The sequence below is a fragment of the Notolabrus celidotus genome, chromosome 15 (assembly GCF_009762535.1).
Source record: "Notolabrus celidotus isolate fNotCel1 chromosome 15, fNotCel1.pri, whole genome shotgun sequence".
NCBI lineage: Eukaryota > Metazoa > Chordata > Actinopteri > Labriformes > Labridae > Notolabrus > Notolabrus celidotus.
The window spans coordinates 21,413,535-21,435,631 of NC_048286.1; the positions used below are offsets into that span (position 1 = coordinate 21,413,535).

Here is a 22,097-nt window from a genome sequence, read left to right on the forward strand (position 1 = left end):
GAGTATCTATACTATGAATTATGTAATGAAGCTGTGTACTTTGTCCACCACTGGTCAGCACAGAACAAAGACAGTGCTTACAACTTAAGAACTTGCCTGAGAATCCTCACAGTTTTAAGTTTCCTTCAGCATTAAAGTATCATTTCTGTTGCCTGTGGTTGTCCTGTAAAAGGAACTGCTAGTACATACATAACTTGGCTCACTTAATGGTGCACCAAGCCAAAAATGTGAACACATTTTTACATTTTTACATACTCAGGGAATAATGGATGGGGGATTGTGGTGCACGATGCCCCTCACAACGTGGGAAGGACAGGGGGAAACAGTGTCAGACTTTAAAACCCACCAGGTGCACACTATATACATAATCAAAAATGCATTCCAGGACTAAGCAGGCAAAGTGAAGACTCACACACTGTTCCAGCTTTTGCATGCGACTCAAAGATCACAACGCTCGCCAGTTCCCTCTTCACCTACAAACCAGAACACACAACTCAAGTCACATTGGATTAAGCTATAGTGCAGAAATGTGCGCGAGAGACATAACATGCAAAGATCTGTTTTTTCTGAAGATTGCTCAAAGGGACTTGGGGGGTGTTAACAGTTCATAACAAAAGGCACATGCATCAAGTTTGCTGACAGTCTATAAGAAGAGTTGTGTCAAGAGGATAAAAAAAGGAAACATATTCAGCTCCTGGATTGTGATTCATGTGACTTTGCATTATGTAATAATGAGATAGCATCGAACACAATCTAGTCACCCTGATTAGATTACATATGAGTCTGATGGCGTGTGCTTGCTAGCACAGGGCCTATTAGTGTAAAACTGTGTACTATTTTACTGATAAGAGCAATACTGACAGTGAGGATAATTTCTCCCTCTGGTCTTGAAAAAACAAAAATACTGCAGTAATTGGCTCTGATGGAAAACTGTCTTTTTTGGGAAACCTGCGCTGTCCTTTTAAGAGAGATGTGGACCAGCTGACTCACAGTGTTGGAGAGGTGAGCTAAGGCCTTGATGTGAAGCAGTTCATCATAGATGATCTCTAGGTCATCCCCTGTCCTCTGACCAGGCCTACGGACACACACAGAGGTCAGTCAGAATGAATGCAAAGATTACATGCACGCACTTCACCTCCTAGAAGCTGAACTTCAACACATCCCATGCTAAAATGGTGCTGTTGTCACTATTATTAGTCCAACATTGCAAATGATACAATATTTAATCATTATTTAATAATATAGCACTATATTCACAATTTACACTTACTCTAAATAATTAAATATATACATAAATTAATATAATTAGCATGATTATTGTTTTGTTAGATTCATGTAATTCAATGTTTAATTCTGTTACTGACGATTTCCTCAGGATCATGCGCAGCAGTGCATCAGGGCCAATCTGAGCAAGAAAGAGGATGGTCTCTGGCAACTCTTCCTCACTCTCTCTCTTCTCCTCCTCACTAGGCAACGGTGTGTCCTCATCCTCATCATCAAGGAACCGATAGAACAGGTATTTGTCTTGGAAGCCCAGCTCCTGATCCACTGAGGAGCAGGTGAGAGGCACATGGTTAGATGACACAAGCTTGAAAATTAGACAAACAAAAAGTTCCTTTTTTTTGTTACACAGAACATAATTTACGATTTTTCTCTTTGAAGTTTTTGAACATTAGATCAAGATTTCATCTTTGTTTTATGTCATGGCTTCAAATCTTTTAATCAAATGACCATGCTGGTATTTGAAATAACAATCTAATTGTGATTGATGTTCAGTTTCAAAGCGCCAGACAGAGACTCAGACTTAAACCCATACAGCGGAACTAAAATCTTAGAAATATGTACTTTTGCTGCTTTCCAAGTGAGGTCTAATAACTGGAAAATGTATGTTATTAAATGTAACCACTGCATGATCACTAGTTAGTTAGTCATTAGTTACTGCAAGTCATAGTTACCATGGTTAAGCCCCCCTTCTTCAAGTAGTGACTGCCACATCCCAACAGCATGTGACCGTGTGAGCACACAGGCACTCTGCAGTACCAGCCAGTCCACCAGCTCTGTGCCTACACAGCATTGTCTACAATACACAAACAATTTAATCCATTAATGTTTTGTTTTTTTAAGCTGTTGCAGGCTTTGTCTGTCTGAGCTGCAAACAAAACATACTCCTACCTGTATGTCTTCAGGTGGTACTTCCTGTCTCTAATCATGTGTGGGGCTCTGGACAAGATGGCATTGCGGAGAACTTTCCCGGCTCTCTGCAGCTTCTCTGAAGGAACCTTAAAGGAGAAAATAAAGGAGAATGAGGTTACTAAAAGTCAATACTTTTAATAGCTGCTTTGACCCCAAGCTAAAATGTTAGCATGGGCAGGCTTGGCCTAATGGTTAGGTAGCATGTCGGATGTTATTTTCCTGCCCTCTCCCAGTTTCTGTCATGAGTTGCTTTTGTTTTTGTGTTGTATTTTCCTATTTGTTGTGTTTCTTAGATTTCTAGTTTATTTTGTAAGTTTCTTGGGTCCTCCTGTGTCTTGTGGTACCTTGCCAAGTGGGGTATTCCTTGTGTGCTTTCTAGTCTATCGTGTTTCCTGTTTTTTGTAGTTCTTGATCCCTGTGTGTCTGGTTCAGTTTTTCTTCCTGCCCTTGTGTGTTCCCTATTTGTTGATTGTCCTCACCTGTGTCTTGTTGGTCTCACCTGTGTCCTGTTTCTCGTTACTTAGGCTGTTTTTGAAACAGTCTGCTACATACTACCTACTAATGTAGTAGGCAGTACCTACTGCCTACTACATACTGCGTTTTGAATTTAGTCTGTAGTATGACTGTTCTGTTCGATCTGTGTTGCAGTGCGCTGGGCCAGACGTCACTGAATTTCTGGTTTCGGAAAGCGGAAGTAAACAACGGCCATGCTGATAGCGAAACTGCTTCTTTAGCATCCACTTATGATTTAAAAAGTTAGGAAGTGGTTTATATGGAATTTGATAATTTTCACAGCATCTAAAAACTGAGTTCCCCCCGTCAAAAAAAGAAGAGAAAAAACAAACAAGACGAGTGCTGTTCATTGTGGGAAACAGTACACGAGGGAGACTGGTCAGATGCATACTGTGACATTTTCCCAGGATCAGTAGACATCCGGGTAGTTTTGGTATACTGCAGATTTTACTCTTGTTCACATACTGCTTACTACATACTGAATTTTGGACAAATCAGTACGTACTGCTAGTATAGTAGTAGTTTGAAAACAGCCATTGTCTACCCTCCTGCGTGTTCCTTGTGTTTCTGTGCTCCAGTGATTCTTGCTCAGAGTAAGTTTTGTTTATTAAACCAGTTTTATTTTGTATCTGCATCTTGGGTCCTCCTCATTTCTCCTCAACCTTGACAAGTTTCCTCCTCTATCCGCTGTCCTGTCCTCTCCAAAAAATAGGTGTAGAAAAATATATATATATATATAAAACTATATTAAAATAAAAAATAACATCCATAACAGTTGGATAACAGTTTGTTAATACAGTCCAGAACTAAAGGAAGTTAACATTAACGTTAACATGAAAACCTGTTGTTGTACAACAGTCAGCCCCCTCCCTCATAGCTGTAAAATAGTATAAAACACAGAGTGCATACAAACTAGCACATCCTATACAGACCACACCTGCACCTCAAGAAACGACAGATGTGTACACAAACACATGAGCACACAGCTGCATTTGAAAACCACAAAGGCTGGCATGCTAATTGGCAGATGGGACCTTTCTTCTATGTGCATGCATTAGCTAGCATTAGCATAACTACAGAGGATCACGAGCTGTGAGTCATCACTGTCTCTTCTCAAAGCACACACTACATCAGCATCGTTCAAGCATTTTGAGTCATTGACAAAGATGATAACATGGAGCAGTAAAGTGCACTATGTTACTGCACTGTCGTTCAGTTTACTACGTACTCTACACTTCTTCAAACGTACTGAATGTTGGGAGTTTTTGCAAAAAGAATATTTTTGTTTCAAATAATTAAACAGTACTTTTTTAGTTTTACCTGTGGGACTGAAATGTACACTTTTGTCGAACTCTCTATGACCTCTACAAACAGATACTTAAAAATCAGGGGCAAAGAGGAATAAAAGACATACAGAGGCTGCCAGGGCCACAGTGTGTTTGTTGTGAGTTTGGCCCATTCAATGCTTTAGTCTGCTGGTGGAAGGGCACAGCTCTCTGAAACGTGTTGGCAGAGGTTATTCAAAGGATCAAGTTGCCATGCTGAACTTTTTTTTTTTCCACTTCCTGTATGAATCCAAGACAGACGTTTGTGTTCCAGGCAGTGAGCTGAAGGGAGCATTTACCTTGTTGTGTGCTTTGTTTGCAGATTCTGAGTTCATGTTGTCTTTGTCTACGAGTCCTGAGGAGGAAATGAAGATTTTTAAACAGACAGAGAAATGTATTCTTTTCCCCAAAACATCACAGTACAATGTTTATAATATTTGTGTGGTTCAGATGGTACAGAGAGGCACGTTTAATAACTTTCATACTAAACTGATTTAGACAGATATAATAAATAAATAAATAAATAAATAAATAAATAACTGTATATATTGCCTATATTATTATTATTATTATTATTATTATTAAATATATTTTATTTTTTTCCCTTTTTTGCCTTTATTGTACAGGACAGGTGAAGAGAGACAGGAAATGTGGGGAGTAGAGAGTGGGAGAAGACATGCAGGAAATGGTCGACTGGCCAGGAAACGAGCCGGCGACCCCTGCAACGAGGACTGTAGCCTCTGTATGTGGGGCACTTAGACCGCTAGGCCACCAGCGCCCTATTAAATCTATTTTAATTATAGAATAAATCCAATAAAGTGATCCTACTTCTTTTCTAAACAACTCAAAATACATTTTTATTAGTTGAACTTAAAGCTCCTGTAAGGAGTTTTTGGCACTCCCTGTGGACAAAGTGGTAGGTCTAATTTCTTTGCTGAATTTGTCCTGTAAAATTATTTTCTTTTTTAACTAAAATCTTTTCACTTCTCAAGAATCCGTGCTGTGATAAATGTAAAAAAAGAAAAGTTTTTTTTAGCATCGAACTGTTCAAAACCCTGTCTGACATTAACAGTCATTTAAAAAAACCCTCAAAAGAAATATTCAACCTCCATATGGTCTGGTTTGGTTTTGAAGGTCACATAGGAGGCATCAGTGTCTATTTCAGTTGGTTTCCTATCCAGCTAAAAACTCCTCCCAGGAGCTTTAAAATGACCCATGTTCTGACCACAGCATTGCCTGACTATTTCATTCTTTCATGTTAAACAAATTGTGTCCAGTCCACTATATCACACACATTTATAGTACTATTCTATTCTACAAGATTGTCAGGTTGTGAGTGCATCTGCTCACTGTCGTTGTTGGATCCGCTCTCCATAGCTCCATAAGGAGGGGCCAACAGTCCCGCCAAGCTCTGACGATACTTCTACAAGACAGAACACAAACATGTATCACAATTCATGTCAGTCTCCACAGCACTCAACACCTCTGTTGTGATCATATATTTATAAGACAACTTCATCTAGTAAACATCTAATCCCATGACATGTCTCTCTTGCCTCTCCAACATGCACACTTTGAAAACACACACAAACCGCAAGTGCCCCTATAACAAAGCCCTTTGTACTACCAAGATCATTTACATGCAGAACAACTAACATTATATAACACACACATACACACACACACACTCATACTCACAGCAGCATTTAAATCAGGGTTAATGAGAGCAGCCAGAGCTGTTTATTATATGCAGATGCTGCTCTTACAATCTGTTATAAATGGTATAATGTGTTAGCATTTCTAAACTGCAATACACACAGGAGGTAACGATTGCTCTGCTGAAAGGTCATTACCTTCTGAGGAGCGCTGGAAACACACACACACACACACACACACACACACACACACACACACACACACACACACACACACACACACACACACACACACACACACACACACACACACACACACAGGGAGAGACAGAGAGAGCATCTGTTTGACCCAAAGACACAAACGTCCTGATGTCTTTCTGACACACTCAAACACACATCACAAAGAAACACCACAAAACCGTTTCGGAGAGTTTCATCTGCATTCCCGACAAAATAATTGTTCATATGAGTTGATTTTAGAGTGACACATGATCCAGGCTGCCACACACTACACACACTCCACACAGCGTCATATTCAAGGAGTCAGACTCACCTGAGGTTATACACTCAGCTGCCAAATGCTGAAGGGACTCAAACCCTTGAGATCTGCCCTCTGCTCCTTTACAACTCACACACAAGCCACCGGATAGCATCCTGCTCTAAACAAGCTGCTCTCATCCTTTCTTTCTTCCTCTCTCTCTCTCTCCCTCTCTCTCTTTCAAACACAGTCACCCCAGTGTCTCCCTCAGTCTCTCACCCCCCCACTCTCTCTCTCTTTATCACTCGATCCGGCCAAGAACTGAACCACTTTCCCTCCCAGGTTACCACGGTGATCTGTAGGACTGAGCTACTCCACAGGAGGAGGAGTAAAAGGGAGGGAGGGAGAGGGAAAAGGAAGCATAGGAAGGGAAGAAAGGAGTAATGGGGATGAAGAGGGAGGAGGGAGGAGGGAGGAGGGAGGAGAGGACGGAGGCTGGCAAAAGACACAAGAGGGGCCACAATGGACAGAGGAAGTAAGCAAAAGAGATGGAGAGCAGGTAAAAAAAAAAAGGAAAGACAAAAAAGAGAGAAAGACTTGCAATACACACGCCAACCAAGCATTTAACATCATTCGCAAACAACACACTGTTTTACATTTCCTCTGGTTATTTTTCCTTCTTTCAGTTGGTGTTAGAATTATGGAGCAGCACTTTCTTCTTTCATCTTTTCATCAAACACACAATTCCATTCATCCCCTAGCTTTCTTGTCCTCGCCACACACGTGCACGCGCACGAGAATTAGTCTATGCACACACAAACAAGCAAAAACACACAAACATAAAAGACAAAGATCCTTTTACTACGAGCTGAATAAGATTCAAAAGAGGACAAACCTCAGGCTATGTTTTCTGCTTTACTTCTAAGGTCCAAAAATAGACGGCAGAGAGGGAGACTGAGTGCACTTCGGCAACAAACAAACACGCTGCAAGCCTGATAATGGGATGGTGCACACTTTCATAAACAATTGTTGTTTTAACATGCTTCCATATACAGATATATATATCCAAGTCAAAAATGGACCCAAGTTCCAATTATCTAGAAACCAGAAGAGGTCATAATATCCATGGTAACAAAAATGACTTCTTATGTTTTAGTACTAATTTCCCAGAGCTTTTCTTTCAACATGTTTTTTATACATGGAGGGTTTGCCAACAGTAGGAATAGTGTTCACACTAAGCAGAAACCTCAGATGTTGAAAAGCAAAGCTGATGCACAAGTCCACAAGAACTGCGGTTATTTGAGTGTTCACTTGAGACTGGTTGCAAAAGCCAAGGAATCCCCCTTAGGTCTAATGTTAAAAAGTATGGTGGAGTATTAGGGCCACACTACAGAGGAAATAAAAATTGAGATTTCAAGAAAAAACGTTTTAATGTACAACAACATTGTACAGTCAGGAATTTACAGGAATGAAGTCACAATTTCTTTAAGGTTATATTTTTTGGGAGCATTTTTGCCTTTATTGAAGGGACAGCTGAAGAGAGACAGGAAACATGAGGAGCAGAGGGTGGGGGAGGACCTGCAGCAAATGGTAGTGGCCGGGAGTTGAAACAGTGGCCTCTGCGATGAGCACTATGGCCCTCAGTATAAGGTGTGCACTTAGAACGCTGGGCCATTGGCGCCCCGAGGTCACACATTTTAAAAGAGTACAGCCGAGAATTTAAGAGGCAAAAGTCATAATTTTTGTCTATGGTTAACCTGTATGATAGTTTAAAGAGGAGGATCAAATGAGCAGCTAGAACTTGGAGCATCTTGGGAAGATACTCTGAATAGGTCGTGCAAGACATTTAGCCTATTATGAAGACCAGTAGACTAATAGGCAGCCTGTGCATGCTTCTGAAACTGCTCAGTTGTTGAGTATAGCTTTGTACTTTGCAAGTACAGCAAAAAGCTGTTATTCTTTCCAAAATATCTGCCTTTCCATCCTTAGATTATTTTGCTTCCAAGACTTGAAGTGTTTGGCCCCAGCAAATGACAACCAGTGACATCCAGGGTCAAAACAACTTTCAACAACTTGTTTGATACATGATGCCTTACTTCCCATGACCTGCAGGTAAGCTTGGGATTGAAAATCAGTGGTTTCCCTTTATCTCCACCCAACTACACTTAAGGTCAGATTCTGGGCTTGTGAAGCAATTTTTAACAGGAAGCCTGAAATCTTCTTTGTATTTTGGGTCTAAGCTCTGGCCTTGATGTGAAGTAAGTTCTCACATTACATTAAAGCTGCTGTTGGTAGGAATGGTGTAAAAAACTACTTTTTTCTGCTGGGTTTGGAGAAAAGTTCATAATACCCATCGGTACTCATCTGTAAGTGAAGTAATTTGAGATTATGGCGAAATCTCTGTGTTTTCCAATGCCTTTGTATCAAGCAATGTTATTATTCCCCTTGTTTCCGTTATGACGGACCAATCAGAGCTACTCCCCAACCCACTGTCCTAATTGGTCAAGTGGCGGCCCCACTAAGTCGCCCTGATTGGCTGGGAAGCCATTACTTCCTTATAGAACGCACACAACGATCTTTTGTGGGCGGGGTTACAACAGCAGAGAGGGGAGGAGTAGTGTTGACATTCGAAATCTCTCTCAGAACTGATGTTTATATCACGACTACCAACAGCAGCTTTAAGAAACAAAACATCCAACTGCAACTTTAAGACATGAAGTACTATAGCATATAAGTGAAATAACCCAAAGACAAATCAATTCAGCATCACTAACAAAAACAGGATCTTCTGGATTTGACACAAAGTCAAAATAGCAGACTTAGTCAGACACTTGTCGCCTTCGGGTGCTGAATGTGAAGCTCCAGTAAACCAATCCACTGAATGGAGAGAGTAACATCAACAAAGAGGCAGCAACTACAAAGCCAACCCTCAAAGAAAATACCAGGCTTAGACCAAAGCTGTGTTATTGAATGCTGATTCATCCAGTATCTGTTGCAATCCTGAAAATATTTGCTGAAAGGGAGTTTTTCATTCTCTGAACATTAGTCACTCAAATCAAGTGCATTGACATTTTCCACTCTTTAGAATGCTACAGTGATATATAATATATTGATGGATGGAAGTTGTCTCCATATAACATAAACATACACTCCACTCCTGTTATATCTGCAGTGCTGGCTTTTTATATGTGTGAGAATTGCTGCAGCATCTGTCTGCAATGTTGCTGCACTTGGATATCTTCTGTGACTACGACCAACCTACAATAGATCCAATAACAATTTAGTGGATCTATTAAAACTAAATATATGAATAAATGCCATCCAATTTCCTTAAAAAAAACAACACTTATATTTCAATGTCGTTTATCATCAGAGAAGGTCTATTCGACAGTCACAGCAGGAGGAGCACAGGTGTAAGTAATCATGTTAATTACTAGGATGGAGAGTCAAAACAATGAAGCTATTAATGTAATTAAATACACCTGTTATTTTCCCAAGGTACTTGTCAAAAATTGTCTGTGAAAAAGGCAGTTTAACTACATCTTTTACTCTAAGCACATGGAGAGTAATATTCTGATTAAATGTGCATCTGAGTCTGACAATTAAGAGATCCCTGTATTTAACTTTGTCTAAATACTACAAAAATGCCTACACTAATCATGAAACACAAATATTAGATAACTTTTGATGCATCATCCTTTGTGCTGCAAAACCATAATACACATTCAGTACTAACACATACACCAGCATGCATTTTACACACTCTGGCCCAATCCCAATGTCCTCCCTGAGCCCTGAGCCCTTCTTGACTTCATTGACATCACCTGGAAAGTGACTGAGGGCAGGAGGCTGTAATGGCTCAGAACTGTATAACTGGGGATGGGACATCACTTTGCGACTGACGTCATGGAGCTCTACCTTAATGGCATTAGGAATTTTTATGTCGCAATTTTCCTTCCTTCAAATTCAAAGCCGGTTAAATCTGCTGTTGGTAGTCACAGAGTAAACATCTGTTCAGAGAGAGGGACTTCGAATGTCAACACTATCCCTCCCAACCAGATTTCCTCTTAGCCCCCCAACACAGGTCGCTGTGTGCAGTCATGATAGTGCCGGACTCATAACCAATCGGAGGACGTAGTAGGAGCCGCCCTTCAACCAATCAGGACAGAGGATTGGAGATTAGCTAAGATTGGTCCGTCATAACGGGAATAAGGGGAATAATAACATTGCTTGATACAAAGGCATTGGAAAACGCAGAGATTTCGCAATAGTCTCAAATTACTCCACTTACCGATGAGTACCGATGGGCATTATGACCTTTCTCCAAACCCAGCAGAAAAAATGTAACGTTTTTTAACACTATTCCTACCAACAGCAGCTGTAAGGGACAGACTAACTGATTGCCATGTGGTCCAGGCTCTTGCATAACAGACGGCTTAACCCCAATAAATAATATAAACAATACTGTATATACACATATATGTGAAGATAAATAGATTTTGGCTGATTAAGGCTGTTTTCTACAATTATACTTACACTCTAACATTGGTAGTACCTTTCATGCTTCTTGTTTACTGTCTCACTTTTTTAAATGTCATATTACGGCGTTCATTTACCTTTCCGTGCTCAAGGGCTTCCCCTGGGAGTCCTGTGTTTCACGTCACACTGCACTGAACTATGGGTAATTTCCTCACGCTAAGTCTGCAAAAATGCCCAATTACGGAAAGGGGACATATAAGGCTTAAAAAGTCTGAGAGAGATCCCTCACACACTTGAAGATTTGACAGTGGGACACCCCTAAACCCTCATGGACTCATTGGGAACGCGCCTCAAAGTGAGTGAGTGTGTGAGTGTGGACATTGAGATTGGGCCTCTCTCTTTTCATGTCTTAATCAGCGTAATGTCAGGTGTCACCTGAGGTGTGTATCTAAACGGTGGAGCTGAGGGCACAGCTATGGTGGACAGCCCTCTTGTGGTTAAACGCACCATTACAATGAAAGATTTTCTGAAAATGCAGTCTAAACAGAAATTTTACCCAAGATGTAACCCTTTAGGTACACTTCCGTAACACAGCTTATGCTAAAGCATGGTGTTCCAGTTCAGACTCACAGCTACACACTCTAGAATACAACTCTTTCTTTGTCTCTCACCTCCCAGAGGCTCTTGAACTCCCTCTGCTCGATGCGGAGCAGCTCACTGGTTTCTCGGCTGACGATGGTAGCGTGGCGTGGTGTGTTGTCCAGGATGGATTCCCCAAATGCAGTCCCAATCCCCAGTGTGCAGATGGTGACTGCATCCTAAACACAAACACTTGTCATTTTTTGAAACCGCCTGCTTTTTAGTCAATTCATGTTTAATCAAATAGTTCCAATCAGCCCTGCCACACAGGGATAATGGGCAGCTTCACTAGTTCTGCTTGTTGCTAAACACTGCTAGTCAACTGTGACTCCATCTGGGCTGCAACTAACAAACAATTTCACAAACACTCAATCATTACATAATAATGTAAACATCTTGTAAATTATGCATTTGACCTATTTAACATCTGGAAACTGTACTTTACGATTTTTTTTTATCCAACATGATTTCAAAAGTGTTAATTCCTGCAGTCAATAACAACAACAATATTCCACTTACTCCAATTCATTGTTATTTACACTACTTTTGTAGGTTAAAGGGATATTTCATTTTTTTTGAAGTGGGGTCGTATGACTTACAGTACACTAGTGCTCCTGCTAGTCACAATGAGTGCCGGTGAGCTCTTCCCCTTTAATGAGAAAATTCCCAGAGGACCGGCAGGTATTCTCTTGTGTCCACAGTAAACGGCATGTCATCGTCGCTGTCAGATTCACTCATTTTTGCAGTTTGTAGTTTTTGACACTAAAAGTGCAGGCAGATCCAAACAGCTGATTGGCGTGTATCCCTGCTCATGCAGCGGAAGAACACCAGTCTGCGAGGTGCGTCTGAAAATAGTGCCAAAACAAAGGGGGTTTCTGACGGCAAACTGAATAGCTCCATTTTTTTCTACTGCTGCATGCATTTGCACCGTGATGAGTGCCTGGACCATATTTTCTTAACTTTAGCAAAATTAGGTGAAATAGGTGTCCCCGTCCACAGAGAATTGTAGCTTAGCTTGCCTGCCGGTCATCTGGGAATTTTCTCATTAAAGGGGAAGACCTCACCGACACTCATTGTGGCTAGCAGGAGCACTAGTCTACTGTAACTCATACGACCCCACTTAAAAAAAACTGAAATATCCCTTTAATAGGCTCAAACAAGAGTGTTTGTCTTTTCCTTAAAGACTCTACAAAATGACGAATCAAGAATCAAAATAGCTGCATTCCTCTTTGAACAACCAATTGAATAATTAACTACATTTTCTGGCCCTTGACAGCAAACAGCAAGTAGCAGAAACCAGTATCCAAAGGTTTGCTCTTTAAATGGCCGACATGGAGGGCAGACAGATTAATGTATGGTAATGGATGTAAATAAATTCACATATGAGGGTCTAGTACACAGACTCTCCAGTATGGAATATATCTCTGGGTGCTGAGGATAATTGAACAAATTGAACGGGGGAAAAAAAAGCATACAAACACATGCACAAGTGCACATACACACTGTCCAATGATTTGGACGAATAACCAACATGATATGGAAACCGTTGCAGCTGTCCAAAGTGACATTTCAAATATAGCCCGATAAACTAGGCCACCACTGGCTCTTTAGGGCGACATACATGAAAAGGACATTTCACAATGGAGGGGCTTTGTATCTCAGCCTTTCACAGGGAACAAATCCTCTCCATTGCTCTCTCTCTTTTCCCGTGTCATTTTTCTTTTCTGCACGTACAGTATAACCGTATTTCTCTGGTATAAATGGTATACAGCAGAAGCATTCTCAATGGATCTGTTTCTATGCTTTGGCATTTTTTTGCTCAGGCGTATTTAAGCAGTGAGACATGAGCTAATGTACAAGATAAATGTCAGTATTACAGAGCGAGTCATCCTGGACCAGCTCTGTAACATTAGGAACACTTGTAGAGTAGCCTGCATCTTGACCGAGAAGGTTAGGATGAAAATAATACAAGAGGGAGTACGAAAATGGAGCGCACAAAAAGCTAATTAATGGATGAGTCCCACTGTGTCCATGATTTAAGATTTAATTCATTATTCATTCATTCATTCATGATTCAAATGATTTATTGGCAGACACAGAGGAGCTGCAGAAATGAAACTGAGATGAGTTGGATAGTAAGCTGGTTCTACCTGGTGATTTGCAGTTTCTGACACTTTGACATCCAGCGAGCCAGAGAGGACCGCATACCAGCTTGTGCCAATGTCCCCCTGTCGAAACACTGCAGACAGTAAAATATATTAAAGGGTATCAAACAGACTGATATGTAACCTGATGCAACTGTATCCCATAAAAAAGCAATCTGGGCCATCAGGAAGAAGATAGATTAGTCCTTTTGAATTCATCTTCATGTCTGTTCCTGCTGCAACAGGGTTGTGTCACATGAAGCAATTATCACAACACGGTTGAAGCAGCCTTCGCTTCATTTTATGTCATAATAATTCACAGCTAGTGCCACGTCTGACTGTGAAAAGACAGCTGGAGGAGATGTATGCTCAGGAAACATTACCTTTACATTTACAAGACAGGATAAGCAACTCAAGTATTTAAAGGCCCTTTGTCCATAGGGGCGCGCCAAAACCAACACAAACTACAAGTTCCCCACAGTAGCATTTAGGTTATTGATGAAGAATTATTTGTAAGAAAAAATGTCATTTTTGATAAAAGGGGCTGACTTGTTTTAAGAAGAGAAAAAGGGTTTTAATTATGTACATTGAAACTGTACATTGAAACTGGATTTGCAGCATCATAAAGTTTGGTTTGACCAACATTTTTTTACTGTTAATTAGCATTTTCACTATTTCTAATCATTTTATTCAGAAGCAAATAAATAAATAAATAAATAATAGAATAATCAGTAAAGCAGTAGTCATAAATTGTGTCCATGCACAAAGGTTCATCCATGACACTGAAAAATGTGCCAACATCTCTCAGCAGTGTAAAAAAAAGGCTTACATAATCTGTGCATGCAGAGGTGTATAAACAGGAATAAAAATAATCACAGTGCTTTGCATTCCATTACACCATCCTTGAAACACTCTTAAGAAATAGCAAAAGGATCATCTGCAGCCTGACTGTATTCAATATACTTCTACCCACATTTAATACCGATGCTTTAACCTGTTTCACTGTGAAGAGCTAGTAAGACCCTGAGAGCATCAGAGGCATCTCGTGTCATCCGGGAAACATCCAAAACACTTAATAACCCAGCTGTAATCTTATACTTTGTGTTTTTGAGTGTGTTTGGGGAAAAGAATACTTACATGTGATGCCTTTCTCCAGGCACTCATAGAAGGCACAGGCACAGATCTGCAGTAAGAGTGGAGGTGGAAACCTCTGGAAGGCTTTGACTTCTCTCAGTCTGGTTAGAATAATGTCCACATCCTCTCCAGAGCGTTCAGAGGGCCTGACCACAAATGAAAAAATAACATCATAACAGCCAACGTTAAATTTATAGATCTATTTAGCATTTGAACATTCTGAAGTCTGGGACAATTAATTTCAAATAAACAAAATGACTGCATGATCGAGCTGACTGTCCATCTACAGCAAGTCTGTTTTTATGAAGGGTAACAAATCAATAAAAACACTACCTTGTGCTTTAAAAAAGAGCTTAGCCGTATTATAATTAATAATAATTAACATTGCATGCAGCAGTTTGTGAACTGATTAAGAACAAATCATTGGTCTTTTGATATTACAGCCAGCTCTATTGATTTTAATACATTTGTGTGTGTGTGTGTGTGTGTGTGTGTGTGAGTTGCTTCATTGTTCACCCTGGTGTCTTATTGAAGCAGACTGCAGCCGTTACTCCTCTCAGCTTAGACTCCCCTCAGCGTGTTAATGTTAGATTTCATTCATACTGCTACTACCTCTAATACGCTTAGATCCGAACGCATGCACACTCACACACACACACATACACACCATTGTTGGACATCCACGAACACACGCAAGTTTAATCAGAGAGCTTAAACACTCTGCTCTGCGGCATGGTGGAGAAAAACTACAGAGCCAAAAGCGTCTCAGAGTAACGCACACACTGCGGTTATCCCCATTCATTCATTTATTTTGCTTTGCTAGTGACTCATTCTTGCACGTGCGTGCATGTGTGTGTGTTCACACAGAATAGCTAATGCTCCTCTTCCTCCACAGACGAGAGACTGTCTATCCCCTCTCCTCTGTCAGCTCCTTCCTCTCTCCTCGCTGCCAGCTCTCCCTACTCTTTGTCTGCCTCCTCCACTAAACATTTCTCTAATCTCTTTCCATTTTCTCCTCTCCCCAGCCTTCCTTGCTTCTCTTTTAGGAACATGATATGCAAGATAGACAGGAACAAAAAGGCCCCCTTTTTCTTTGAGTTACCAATTTTCTCCTTTCCATCAGTGGCTGGCCAGTCCATTAACACACCCGCACGCACAACCCATTATTATCTCTTTATTTCTGCTTTGCAAGCTCCCAGGCAGGGATGACTCCCCTTTTATACACACGCACATGTACAGAAATAAAAACATATATTTTTGTCCCGAGCTGTCTTAGATTGTCCTCCACATCCCCCTCTCCCAAATAAACACAGCCTAAAGGGTTGCATTGAGCAACACAATTTCCAGTCCCACAACATCTGCTGCGAGCTCAGGTCCAAAGACAGGTCTTTTCTTTGCTCCCTTCCATCTTTTCTCCCTTTTTTGTGTGTCTGACTCATCCTCCCATCATCCCACTGCCTACGTATATCAGCCCTCAGTGCTCAGACGCAGCGTCATCTCCCAGTGCCGGCTGGGTTAATGGTTTAGACAGGTGGACTCCGTCACACTGCAACAGGGACAGACAGGGAGGTTAACTCTGCAAGGTTGGATGGGTACAACCAGCATCACCCTTCACCTATCTGACTACAGGGAAACTGTTAAGATCTGTCAGTTATAATCCCCCAGTTAAAGCCTTGTTTTTTCTTCCCTGTTGTCCCTCCTGTGCTTTGCTCGCTTCCTGCCTGTCCAAGGGAATCTGCCTCGCCGACTGGCGTGAGACGGATGTGACCTGAGAGCTGTTCACCTTGCCTTACTTACTCTCCCTCTGTAATGCTTTTATCCCTTACTTTGCTTCCCCTTCTCTCCTCCCCTTCTACTGGCCATCTCAGCTTTCAACCGCAAAATATGGCACCACACTAACGCAGGATTTACATATTGACCCGTATGATATGACACACAAAAGGGGAAACCGAGAGACACCAGAAGGTTCTGCAGATTGTTGCAGGAAACATCCATCTGGGAGAATTCTCTGTTTCCAGACAAATAAATCGTAGGTTGTTCCAACTGAAATGTCATCGAGCCTCAACACAAACACATTTCCCAGGCTGGCAGATTAATGTAACAGAGAGACTCCTCAATGGCATGTGCACTCTCTGCTCCATCAACACCCATCCACATCACTACTACAACTTGAGATCCTGTCAAAAACGCTGAATAATAAATCAGCATTTTTAGCATAATTCAGTATTTCTCATTTAACGATGACTCATCAAATTACTCGTCCAGCTTTGAGATGATGCTTAATGAAACCACGTATCTGAAAAGTGTTTGAACTGGTCACAGTCTTTTCACTTCTACTAAAACTTCAACTGACATCTGGACCGGTGCTGTGTTTGTGTGCGGGCTGGGCCAGCCTGAGGGCAACACTGACCAAAACAAATCAGCTCTTATCTCACATACTTCACACTCACCGCCACTAAATGTCTTCGGACAGATATATCACAGACAGTCGTATCTTAACCTCCGTCTCTTGTACCTTCCCCCTCTTCCCCGCCTTTAACTCGTCTTCACTCTAAACATCAACAGCTACTATAGATGAAAGCTTACAAACACACACACTGCTTGATATTGATTCAATCACGAGGTGCATAGCTGAGGAGCACTGAGTGCTCTGCAATAAAATGCTGTCCAGTCTAATCTCACAACCAAGACAGCGCCCACTGACATCCAGCGACTACAGCACACCAGCTGCATTTAGACTAACACATGCAGGATAGTAGTTTGCTGTTATGTAGAATGATTATAACATTTCAGTTAAGCGAGGATTAAGACTTTGAACAGTGACCGTGTCGCATTCAACCCAATACTTAACATTTTAGAGCTCCTGTGAGTAGTTCTTAGCTGTTTATGAAACTGACTGAAATTGACAGTGATGCCTCTTTGTGATCAACAAAAGCAATCAGGAACATCAGCGACAAGACTGACAATGTCTAAAGTTATTTTACTGCCTGAAAACCCTGCCAGAGGGGTGGGTGTATACTGAATCAGTCACATTAGACTGCCAAAACAGCCTTTGTTTACACTTTCCACTGCAAACATACACAATGAGTGATACATTTAACTATTAACAGAAAGCAGGATGAGATTTTTCAACAGAAGCACCACTTACATGTACAGGGCAAGATCAACAAACTACTAACAGGGGGCACCAAAATAAACTCCTGTTGGGAGTTTTTGGGGCAATTAAGACAGACTGAATCATACTGATGCCTTGACATGTCCAATACCACAAGTGACGGTTAACTCTAGCCAAGGATGTAACCACATTGATTAACAGCATTCCATGGAAAACATGGCAAGGCAAGTGGTATGTCAACCGGATGTGGACCAGGTCTGGCAATGATGGCATTGTATATATGATGGCATGCCACATCTGGCCTGATTGTGGCTTGGTTTATGTGGTCCAGATCTGTCCATGCCGCATCTGGGCCGATTAAGGTCGAGCTTGTGACTAAGCTGGCCCATGTGTGGGCCGTCTCTGGCTGAGTCTAAGTGTATTGTGGGCCAGAAGCGGGCCAGACAAATTCTGCTATGTGGAATGCCGCAGTGGTCGACGCGGATGTGAGCACTACATACTTGTGTGTCGATGTGTCCGTGTCACGCAGCAACACTCCGCCGAAATGCTTAAGAATAGTGTGGTCTCTCTGATCGTCGGGTCGCCTGTTTCTGTCCCGGCTATGTTTTCTGTTTACGTTTTCACAGCGATTCAGAGAGTATCATGTTAATTTACAGCTGATACATGATGCTGTTTATCACACAGCAATTATTACAGGGAAGAATAGAGAGGAGACGTCGCATCCCAATGTGAGGGGATCCCGGAAGTGCTGTAAATGCAGGAAATACAATGCCGCCCAGCGGACCACACACAGGGCTTGCAGTCCACGACAATTCAATGCGTAGTTACATTTTGGAGGAGGTGCACATCGGCTACATGAGTAGGCCTCTGCGTAGATACGGGAGCTACGCAGACCTACGGATAGGCTACACCGTCGATTCGACTAAGAAGTATAAATCAGGCTATACATTTAGCCGTTGAATGAAAGCAGAATGAGATTTTTTTATATCAAACTCTACTTAAAGCTGCTGTTGGTAGGAATAGTGTAAAACAGGTTACTTTTTCTCTGCTTGGTTTGGAGAAAAGGTCATAATACCCATCGGTACTCATCGGTAAGTGGAGTAATTTGAGACTATTGCGAAATATCTTCATTTTCCAATGCCTTTGTATCAAGCAATGTTATTATTCCCCTCGTCCCCGTTATGACGGACCAATCATAGCTAATCTCCGATCCTCTGTCCTGATTGGTTAAGGGGAGGCCCCTACCATGTCCTCCGATTGGTTATGAGTCTGGCACTATCATGACTGCACATGCCGATCTGTGTTGGGGGACTAAGAGGAGATCTGGTTGGGAGGGATAGTGTTGACAGTCGAAGTCCCTCCCTCTGAACAGATGTTTACTCTGTGACTACCAACAGCAGCTTTAAGTACAGAAAAACAGCCAGCAAAGGAATAAGACTTTGTCCACATGGATCGCCAAAATCAACACAAATTGAAAGTTTCACACAGGAGCTGTGAAAATCAACAGCAGATTGCATTCCACTACAGTGGGTTTGCATATTTTCTAATCACCATCATCATTATTTTCAAGTCATGTTATTGCTATGAGTTATGGATTATTTTGTCCATCTTTTAGTTAATAAACAGTAAGAACTTATCCAGACTTCCATATGACTTTGTACGTATCTGTCTGTATGTGTTAGGGTAAGGAACCCACTTATGCCCTTACTGTGGCTTTTTTTTCAGTCATATTTGTAACTGATAGTTTGATTGATACTCTCTGGGTTTGTCTGACAATCAAGCTGAAGATATCTCACCGAGCACACAAGGCAATTTTCCCTAATGCAGTTTGTACAGTGCAAGTAATTGATGAGTTGATACAAAAACAACCACCAGATGAATTAAACACTAAAATACCTGCTTTTGCATTATTATCACCTGTTAAAATCTAATTGTACATATTTAGATCATATTTCAAGTCTCATTACAGGTGAGGATGAGAAGACAAGATGGTAGCTTCAGGTTGCCAATAGTAACATGAGGATGTGTCATGATGAGGTGTGTACAGTGTGTGTGGGTGTCAGAGCGGTGGGGTGCATGTCTTATATGGTATTGTTTGTATGAAATGTATCACCCACAGCAATTAGCCTAGGCTGCCATGTCATCTTGTTTATTTATTTAAGCCCTCTCCCTGGGGTGCTTTGCTTTTTTGGCACAGTAGTATGCCTGCAGCACCAAAGCTGGAGAGATAGAGCATGGACTGAAGGTTTTTTTTTTTACACTCCAGCGCCTGGATGTGAAATAAGGATAAGAGTTGGAAATAAACACTGCAAATTGGATATTCAGTCATTCAAAGCAGACACATAGCCCACAGCATTTCATGCAGCAGTAAAAAAAAAACAAAGCATTGACCTGCCCTAATCCCAATTTCGAGGAAAGCACTAACACTCACGCTTGGGTAGCATTTTAAAAATGTATGGTTATGTGATTTAAGGCGACAGTCGTAAACCATGTGCGTCTTCTCAGACACCTATAACAGCCAATGCGGTGCACAGACATCACCTCGAAGCCACCAACGCCTTTTTGACCGAGCACACACAAAAACGAGGATGTTAAACACAAAACGATGCATTGAGATGCACTACAGTATTTGCAATCATTAAAATAAAGGGTGTATTAACAAAGGGAATGACAGCTGGAAATAGTAGGTTGTGCTTGAAACAGAGCGTATCATGCTTTTGTTGCACGCCGGTTTGCGATTCCTCACGTTGACGCGGGTGAATGAGAGAAAACAGGGTCATAGCTGGATGTAGTGTGTGTTTAATTTACGCACCTTTTATCCAGGCAGCAGATCCATTCCGCCAAAGGCGACGAGTTGGGGAACGTTTGTACCGCGACCATCTTTCCCGGCCGTCTGTGTGTGTGTCTGTGTGTCTGTGTTTGTGTGTGTGTGTGTGTCTGTGTGATAGCCGCGATGCTACCGGAGCAGGCTTCCCGGTTTGTCGGTGGTCGTTAATGAATGTGCGCTCCGGCTGCGCCCCCTCCCCGCCCCTCTGTTTCCAGCTGCCTCACACAACTACAGGCTGATGGTGCTGCTGCTGCTGATGGTGCTGATGATGCTGATGCTGCCTTCATCGTGGCATGAGGAGTTGTGTGGCTTTAATGTGCTTTTGTGTGGCCTTAATGTTTTTATTCAATCTTGTTTTTATGTAGGGTTTAACATATTTATTACTGACCTTTTACTGTAATATTGATTTAAATGTTGCTTTATTATTTTAGTAATTTGAACTGTTATCTTATTCTATTTTTTTCTCCATTTATTCATGTATTAATTAATTGTATTTATCTACTCAGTTGTATTGATATTTTTTAGCCTTAATTTTATTTTCAACTCTTATCCTTACCCTTTTTAAATCTATTTATTTTAACTATTTGTATACTTAAATTTGATGCATTAACTTATTTTAATTACACACATTTTATTGTTGGTGTGCATTAGTCTCTATTTTATTTTATGTTATTTTGATTTTAATTTTTAATATTATTATTTGTATTATTATTATTATTATTATTATTATTATTATTTTCCCCTAATATGTCTTGCCACTTCTTGTTTTTCAATCGCTGTAAAGCACTTTGGGTTGCATTTGATTTGTATGAAAGCTGCTATATAAATAAAGCTTGATTGATGATTGAAGGGCAAAGGAAGGGCTCACTAACTCACTCACAAACAACAGGACAGAGGGAACATGATACACTGCAGTGCCATGCTTAGAGACATCATAAGATATTTAGGCAATTCAATCATTTGACAAAATGTAGCATTGTGTCATATGTAGAGCAAGGTTTGAAGATTGTGATGTTTTTACGCACTGTGCACATTTGAGGCTGGCACTATAAACAAACTCAAATACTTAATCTAAAACATAAATTCTTCATACAAATATCAATCATTTGGAAGTATTTCAGTGTTAGATTTCACAGCATTTTCTACCTTGGGTGTGCACATAATACAGGGTCTGAATAATGTGTAGTGATAATCTACAGTCTATATTTACATCCGTCTTGCAAAGGCAATGTAAAATGCAATAAATCAATATATATGTGTCAAGTATCCAGGGCTTCAGTTATTTGATTTTTTTTTTATTGTAGAGTGAATACATTCATTTGCTTCAAAAAAATCTTCTTCCATATGTTTTTCATTTAGCTATTTTCAATGTGTTGCTTTGTTTGCATCATCACAATGACAAGAATAGTGCCACATGAAAAACCAAGAACCTCCTCCTCTGTACAGCCAAGTGTCTTCTTATTTTTAGCTCTGATGCACAGTACAACATTAAGAATCAAAACCTTTGTTTTCCACAAAGAGACTTGTTGCTTCAAGCAATCCTAAACAGTGGACGCATGTTATTTGTAAAAGACAGTCACTTGCAATTTGCAGAT

The 22,097-nt window shown here is 40.9% G+C and overlaps 1 protein-coding gene across 3 annotated transcripts in view; it reads right to left on the reverse strand.

Moving 5' to 3' along the window:
• LOC117827346 (rap guanine nucleotide exchange factor 4-like) overlaps positions 1–20,809 on the reverse strand; it is a 33,067-nt gene extending 12,258 nt beyond the window's left edge. Inside the window, exons 1-11 of one of the 3 annotated variants that reach the window (XM_034703909.1) lie at positions 20,488–20,809; positions 14,564–14,706; positions 13,433–13,521; positions 11,315–11,461; positions 5,382–5,454; positions 4,331–4,386; positions 2,173–2,279; positions 1,956–2,077; positions 1,365–1,548; positions 991–1,075; positions 413–473 (exon numbers count right to left, since the gene is read on the reverse strand). In XM_034703909.1, the coding sequence (XP_034559800.1) occupies positions 413–473; positions 991–1,075; positions 1,365–1,548; positions 1,956–2,077; positions 2,173–2,279; positions 4,331–4,386; positions 5,382–5,454; positions 11,315–11,461; positions 13,433–13,521; positions 14,564–14,706; positions 20,488–20,555 (1,135 nt within the window). In that variant the 5' untranslated portion in view covers positions 20,556–20,809. Of the gene's footprint in view, positions 1–412; positions 474–990; positions 1,076–1,364; positions 1,549–1,955; positions 2,078–2,172; positions 2,280–4,330; positions 4,387–5,381; positions 5,455–6,239; positions 6,529–11,314; positions 11,462–13,432; positions 13,522–14,563; positions 14,707–20,487 lie in introns of those variants that run through there. The other 2 variants (XM_034703908.1, XM_034703910.1) reach the window with 2 other exon arrangements.
• Positions 20,810–22,097: the final 1,288 nt, after the last annotated feature.